Source organism: Dama dama, chromosome 2 (genome assembly GCF_033118175.1).
Source record: "Dama dama isolate Ldn47 chromosome 2, ASM3311817v1, whole genome shotgun sequence".
In the NCBI taxonomy this organism is placed as follows: domain Eukaryota; kingdom Metazoa; phylum Chordata; class Mammalia; order Artiodactyla; family Cervidae; genus Dama; species Dama dama.
In genome coordinates this window covers 9,360,484-9,367,892 of record NC_083682.1, presented here as the reverse complement: position 1 = coordinate 9,367,892, position 7,409 = coordinate 9,360,484, and the positions used below count along the sequence as shown (strand labels likewise).

At 39.8% G+C, this 7,409-nt stretch overlaps 1 protein-coding gene across 1 annotated transcript in view; it reads right to left on the bottom strand.

Moving 5' to 3' along the window:
- Positions 1 to 1,866: 1,866 nt before the first annotated feature.
- Positions 1,867 to 7,409, bottom strand: part of LOC133066084 (solute carrier family 22 member 10-like) — a 32,233-nt gene continuing 26,690 nt past the window's right edge. Inside the window, exons 7-10 of the mRNA XM_061156807.1 lie at positions 6,323 to 6,537; positions 4,026 to 4,134; positions 3,363 to 3,566; positions 1,867 to 1,927 (exon numbers count right to left, since the gene is read on the bottom strand). Of these exons, the coding sequence (XP_061012790.1) occupies positions 1,867 to 1,927; positions 3,363 to 3,566; positions 4,026 to 4,134; positions 6,323 to 6,537 (589 nt within the window). The remainder of the gene's footprint in view (positions 1,928 to 3,362; positions 3,567 to 4,025; positions 4,135 to 6,322; positions 6,538 to 7,409) is intronic.

Genomic DNA, 7,409 nt, shown 5'->3' with positions numbered 1-7,409 from the left:
GGTATAGAGTAAGTCCTTATTAGTTACCTGTTTTATATTTTGTAGTATGTATATGGGGCTTCCCTGGTAGCTCAGCTGGTAAAGAATTCTCCTGCAATGCAAGAGACCCCAGTTCAATTCCTGGGTTGGGAAGACCCCCCCCCCACTCCAGCATTCTTACATGGAAAATCTCCATGGACAGAGGAGCCTGGGTGGCTACAGTCCATGGGGTCGTCTAGTTGGACACAATGGACAACTAAGTACAGCACAGCACAGTGTGTATATGAACTTATTTACAAAACAGAAATTGGGTCGCAGACGTAGAAACCAGTGTTATGGTTACTGGGGGAAAGGGGGAGGATAAATTGAGAGATTGAGAGTATAGCTTTTAATTTGTAGTGATTTTATTAAATGCATACACATTTTGAAGTTGCTTATACTTCAATTTTGATGTCTTTGTTATGCCCGATGTCCGAATCCCCGAGCGGGAAGAGAGAAGGCCTCCAAGACAATGCAGCTAGCAAAAAGGGGAAGTTTATTACTGACTCAAGCCAGGGCTCTCTGCCGCAACCAACGCAGTGGTGCAGGTCAGAGAGCCCTGAGCCCAAGCTGTTACACTAATTTATAGGGTGAGAAGCAGATTGGTTACACGTTTGCAAAGCAATTTCATTGGTCAATACTTTCGTGCCCAGGGGACTTTCCTGGGGGTTTCCGCCCCGTTCCTAATTTCCTAATTGGCAACCAGTGGTCAGTATTAAGTGAAAGCTAATTGGTCCTAATTGGCTAATTGGTTGTATCCAGGTGGCCTGATAATCTTACCAAGTAGGAAGGCCCACTCCTAATCTAAGCTGCGTTACTTCTGCTCGCCTCACAGTCTTAAAATACTAAAATTATATATGCTAATTGTTGAAAATATGAAAAGAGAAAATCCAAAGAGAAAGTAATAGTCACTTAAATCCCGCCATGAAAAAAGTCACTATTATCATTTCAATGATTGTATTTTCCAAGATTGCTTCCCAGGTGGCCCTAGTGGTAAAGAACCAGCCTGCCAGTGCAGGAGATGTAAGAGATGTGGGTTCGATCCCTGGGTCAGGAAGGTCCATGGAGAAAGAAATGTCCATGGAGAAAGAAAGATCCATGGAGCAACCTGCTCCAGTATTCTTGCCTGGAAAAGTCCATGGACAGAGGAGCCTGGTGGGCTACAGTCCATGGGATTGCAAAGAGTCAGTCACGACTGAGCTCACACACAGAAGATATTCAAGGATTATATAAGCTTTCTTTAGAAGGAGATTTATGATGTCAAGTGTATTATGTTAAGCATATACATATTGGGTATCTGTTTCTGGATTTCTTTCAATGTCCATTTGAATATGATATAGTGTTCTGATTTTTGTAAATTTTTTCAGAGTTCACCATGTGCTGTTCCCTATATCAACCAGTCAGATCCTAATTCCATGGTGTTTCTTTGTTTCTGAATCATCTTGTCTATTAATAATTTATTGATAAATTCAAAACTTTTTGGGAGGGGGGATCGGGATGGGGAATACGTGTAAATCTATGGCTGATTCATATCAATGTATGACAAAACCCACTGAAATGTTGTGAAGTAATTAGCCTCCAACTAATAAAAAAAAAAGAAAAGAAAAAAAGAAAATAAAATAAAAATTTAAAAAAAAAGAAAAAAAATTCAAAACTTTTTAAACTACTTCCCCTCAAATTGAACTGTTCATGAAATTACATGTTCCAACAAAGTATATGGTAAAGTGCAAATTAATATAATGATTATAAATGAGATACATTTTCCAGTATATTTTCTTGCTAGTTTGTGAATAAAAAGGAAAATTCATATTTGTTCCTCATATTTTTCTTTTCTTCACCAATAACTCCTTAAAACTTTGTCACTTTTATGTAGAAATCTTTTTCACTTGCTTTTTTTGAGAATTTTTTGCTGGAAAAACAAGACAGAAACAACCAGTCAACCAACCAATAAGTAAATGAAAAACAACCTTTAAAAGAGAAAATGTGAAAATAGGTTTGTGTGCCCTCCATATATAAATACAAATTGATCCTCTCCATCATCTTTTTTAATTCAATAAAATCTGTGGGATTGACACTCATGCTGGGATAGGCTCTGCTGGCTGTGAAGATCCTAGAAAGTTACTACCATCATTTGGTCTCTTTAGAGGTCTGGCCAGTGATGAAAGAAAGGCAAGAGGTGAGCTGAAAACCCTAAGGGAGTTTCCCATTTGTTATGGGTTGAATCATGTCTCTCCTAAAATTCACGTGTGCAAGTTATAACTCTTAGTACCTCAAATGTAAGATTACCATATTTGGAAACGGGGCAGTTGCAGATAAAATGAATTAAGATGAGGTCATATTGGGCTAGGGTGGGCCCCTAATCCAATAAGACTGGTGTCTTTACACAAAGGGAACATCAGGACACAGAGGTGTGCAGGGAGATGCCATGTGAAGATTGGAGTGATGCTGCCACAAGCAAAGGAGCTATTGAAATGTAGGAGAGACCTGGAACAGACCCTTCCCTAGAGCCTATAGTGGGGACATGGCCCTGCCAACAGCTACAGCTCAGACTTGCAGACTATACAATTGTGAGACAATAAATTTCTGTTGTTTAAGTAACTTAGTTTGAGTCACTTCATTATCGAAGCTGTAGGTCAGTAATGGGTTTCCTAGGTGGGGCAGTGGTAAAGAATCCACCTGCCAATGCCGAAGACACAAGACTTTGGAGTTCATTCCCTGGGTCAGGAAGATCCCCTGGAGTAGGAAATGGCAACCCATCGCAGTATTTCTGTGTGAAAAATTCCATGGACAGAGGAGTCTGGTGGGCTACAGTCCATGGGGTTGCAAAGAGTTGGACATGACTGAATGACCGAGGATTTTTCTTATTTACAAATATTTTTTTTTACCAGTTTCTTATTTTCCTTATCCTCGATATTTCCATTATTTATGGCAGCAAAACTGCCTAGTCTTAAAGGCACCAATATAAGATTTATCTCTCTAATATCTTTTCAAAGAAAGGCTTTAATTTTTATGGATCTAAAGATTATGAAACATGATCAGAAATGTATGTCTCTCATGAGGGCAGGTAAGATGTGCCCTAAGATATTAGTAGAGGTAGTATCTTCTCTTCAGCACTAAAACTACTAAAGAGAACAGGGCAGAAGGGATCTCTGCAGTCTAGATTGAAACTCACAGTGAATAGAAATGACCTTGCCCCTTTGAAGGCAATGGCCCGAGATGGGTGTATCCCTGGCAAGGTTCAGCCTCCCCAGTGATCAGAGGGACCCACGCAGTGTATTGCCTTTGTCACCCACAGATCCAAAGCACACAGTCCCTCCCAGGGGTTGGTTAGAAGGTTTACTCACTTATTTTCCACATCCTGGATGGTGTCAGGCAGAGGCAGATTTTTAGTTTCAGGCAGGAGAAGGAGAACAGGAGAAGCAATGATGGGGCACACTCCATAGATGATCCAGGGCAGAGTGGGTAGATATACCACTAGGGCCATCAGCAGGGGAGCCAGAGCTGCCCCAAACCTATTAGCCAAAAAATCTAATCCTGAAGCTTTTGCTCTGAAGGGTAAATGACAATATATAATAATCCAGTTAAATTCTGGACTTAATTTGTGATCTATTATTTTGACTTTATTTTGAACCAGAAAACTCCACAAGTATTACATCATGAGCTTGATGAAAAAGCCTTGCTTCTGTCACTTGCTCTGTGATTTGCTAGATGTCTCTGTCAAGGTCAATATGAATTAGTCCTTAAACAGAGTGTTACATATTGTGACTAGTCTGACAAATCTTCTAAAAAGTTAAGAGAGGATGCATTGAAGTACTGCTTAGCATGGTACATGACACAAAGCCAGCATTTGCAGTAATTTTGGTTATAATTATTTTTAAGGTACTATTACAAATACTGATAATTGTTTTACAATTAACAGATCTTATTATGTTTATTCCCTTGAATAAGCACCAATTAGCTGGGAAATTTCTATTATGGTGCTTGGCAGAGTATTCATAAACTCATACCTGACAATAGTGGGGAGGAGTTCACTTTGGTGGACTGAAAAACAGGTCTGAGAGGCAGCAACACAGCCGATTCCCACACTTGCCAAAATCACGCGCAGGGTCTGCATATCTGGAAACGAGAAGATCAGTGAGATTAAAAAATCTGGGCTGAAGGAATCAACACCCACAAAATTTAGTCAGTAAAAAAACTCTGTAAGCTGTTTGTATTTTTGAAATATATTGTAGATTTATCTCTGGGCTTTCTATCCTGTTCCGGTGATTTATATTTCTGTTTTGTGCCTGTACCATACTGTGTTGTTTACTATCGCTTTGTAGTGTAGTCTTAATTCAGGGATCCTGATTCCTTGAACTCCATTTTTCTTACTCCAGGTTGCTTTGGCTATTGGGAGTTCTTTGCAGTTCCATATGAACTTTTTTGTTCCAGTTCTTTGAAAATGCCATTGGTAATTTAATGGGAGTTGTATTGAATCTGTAGATTGCTTTGGGTAGGCTAGAAAGTCCAGACAGAAACTCATGAACCTATGGTTAACTAAACTTTGACAAAGGAGGGATGAAAATACAATGGAGAAAAGACAATCCCTTCAATATGTGGTGCTGGGAAACCTGGACAGCTACATGTAAAAGAATGGAATGTGAACATTTCCTAACCCCATTAAAAATAAACTCAAAATGGATAAAAGTCCTAACTGTAAGGCCAGACACTATAAAACTCTTAGAGGAAAACATAGGCAGAACACTCTTTGACGTAAATGGCAGCAAGATCCCCTTGCTGCACCACCTAGAGTAATGAAGATAAAAATGAAGACAAACAAATGGGACCTAATTAAACTTAAAAGCTTTTGCACAGCAAAGGAAACCACAGACAAGATGAAAAGACAACTTTCAGAATCTGAGAAAATAATTGCAAATGAAGCAACTGACAAGGAATTAATCTCCAAAATATACAAGCAGCTCAATATAAAAGAAACACAAACAACCCAATAAAAAATGAGTGGAAGACCTAAATAGATATTTCTCCAAAGAAGACATAAACATAGAGATGGCTAACAAACACATGAAAAGATGCTCAACATTGCTCTTTATTAGATAAATGCAAATCAAAATTACAATGAAATATCACCTCACACCAGTCAGAATGGCCATCAACCAAAAACATAAGCAATAAAGTCTGGAGGGCGTGTGGAGAAAAGGAAATCCTCTTGCACTGTTGGTGGGAATATAAATTGATACAACCACTACAGAGAACTGTATGGAGGTTCCTTAAAAGACTAAAAATGGAACTACCATGTGCATGTACACTCAGCTGCTTCAGTCGTGTCTGACTCTTTGCAAACCTATGGACCGTAGTCCACCAGGCTCCTCTGTCCCTGGGATTTTCCTGGCAAGAATACTGGAGTGGGTTGCCATGTCCTCCTCTGGGGGATCTTCCTGACCCAGGGATCAAACCAGGGTCTCCTGCATTGCAGCTGAACTACCAGGCTAGCCCCATCATATCTGGTAGTGAGCCAAAACAGGGGGAGTGACCATACTATGTTTTCACCTGGGATATAATTGCAAGATCTGACCCCTCCATCCTTGTTATTAAAAATGTGAATGGCAACTGAACAAGTCCTGTCCTAGAGGAACTGTCAGGAATAATAGTACCAGTTTACAGACAACTTTCACTATGTGATGATGATAAATAGATGTCTGAAGTGCCATTTGCTGATCTCTGGTTCTTTTTCTAAAATCTTATTAGAATTTCTCATAAACTCTTTGATTGGTTTGGGTAGGACTTAGCCTTTAATTGGGCTTCCCTGGTGCCTCAGTTGGTAAAGAATGCACCTACAATACAGGAGAGCCTTGTTCGATCCCTGGATTGGGAAAATCCCCTGGAGAAGGAAATGGCAACCCACTCCAGTATTTTTGACTGGAAAATTCCAAGGACTGCGGACAGGGGAGCCTTATGGGGCACAACATGGGTCTGACTTGCAAGAGTCAGACATGATTTAACAACTAAACCACCATCTGCTCCATAGACAGAGTATGGCTGTCTCTGAAGGCAAGAGTTTCAGCCCCAGGGTTTGGGGTCAGGGTCTCTGATAAGGCACTGTACTGGGAGAAACACATTCCATAACATGTTTCTGTCTGATCTACCTTAAAAGGCCCTGAAGTGTGGGAGTGGTAAGTTTTTTTCTTTTTTCTTTCCCTTTAATTGAGACCATTCTTTACTGCTGGCTCTAGACAGTGTGACCCAATACTATCCGTGGTGGTTTGAAAAAGACACTTCCTTTCCCCAAATTCCAATCTTCTCTCACCTTGAGGCACAAATATGTTGATCAAAATGGAAAGTCCCACGAGGAACATGAAAAGCATCTGGGTTGGTCGACGGCCCACTTTGTTCATTGGGTAAAGTGCAAGACATCGGACTGAGATAGTGAGAACGCCAAAGATTACCTGGAACAGGAAAATATTGCTTCCAAAGTGCTGTAGATTGATGATAATGCCAAAAAAGGATATTGCACCTGCAAATCTGTAGTGAACAAAAGAAGACCCAAGCCATAAGATTAGAGCCCATTGCTGTCATTGATGATTATGTTGATCCAGGCAGCCAATGGTCAAGGTTAAAGAATAAAGGCCCAGTCTGATTTCTACAATACTTCATTTTAAGGTGATAAAGGTACAATAAAAAATTATGTGTCTGTATATAAAAGTGAAACTCCCTCTGTCATTTTTTTTCTGAGTCCCTAAGCATAGAGTTGACAATGACAGGAATACATAATCTGGCCCAGTCCACCAAAGTGAATGATTTAGAGAAATTGAATACAGAATGATTGAAACTTATAAATTGTAGAAAGGCTTCTTTTTGTGAGTTGTCTGTATAAATGTACATATGTATGTATGAATTCTGTGAGTCCTCCCTCTCATCCCCCAACACCAGTACTGGGAAGAATTCCCTTTTTCTCAACTATGGTTGAAGTTGCAAAGAGACTACCAGTGTCTCCTTGACCTGGGAGCAGTGTCCTGGGGTCTAACAGAGTTCTGGGAAATTTAAACTTAGTATCTGATTTCTTAGCACCAAGAGAAAATGGAAGAATTCAGAAAGCAAATGTGCACCAACTGTACCATCAGAAATGTAATGAAATATTGCCACTGGGGAGCTACATCTTACACAGAAAGCATCTAGACTTGAGTCCACTTTAAAGATCTACTAAAACCAGAGAGAGCTACACTTAGAACTCACAACAGAAGAAACACCACAGATCACAGCAATTTTAAGCAAGGTCTTTCTTGATCATTATCTATACTTTTTGCTTCCATTCTGATTATGTAGGTTTCCGGAACATAAATCTGTGTTTCCTAGTGAGTAAAGAAATGTTGAAACAGCCCAATGCATTTAAATGC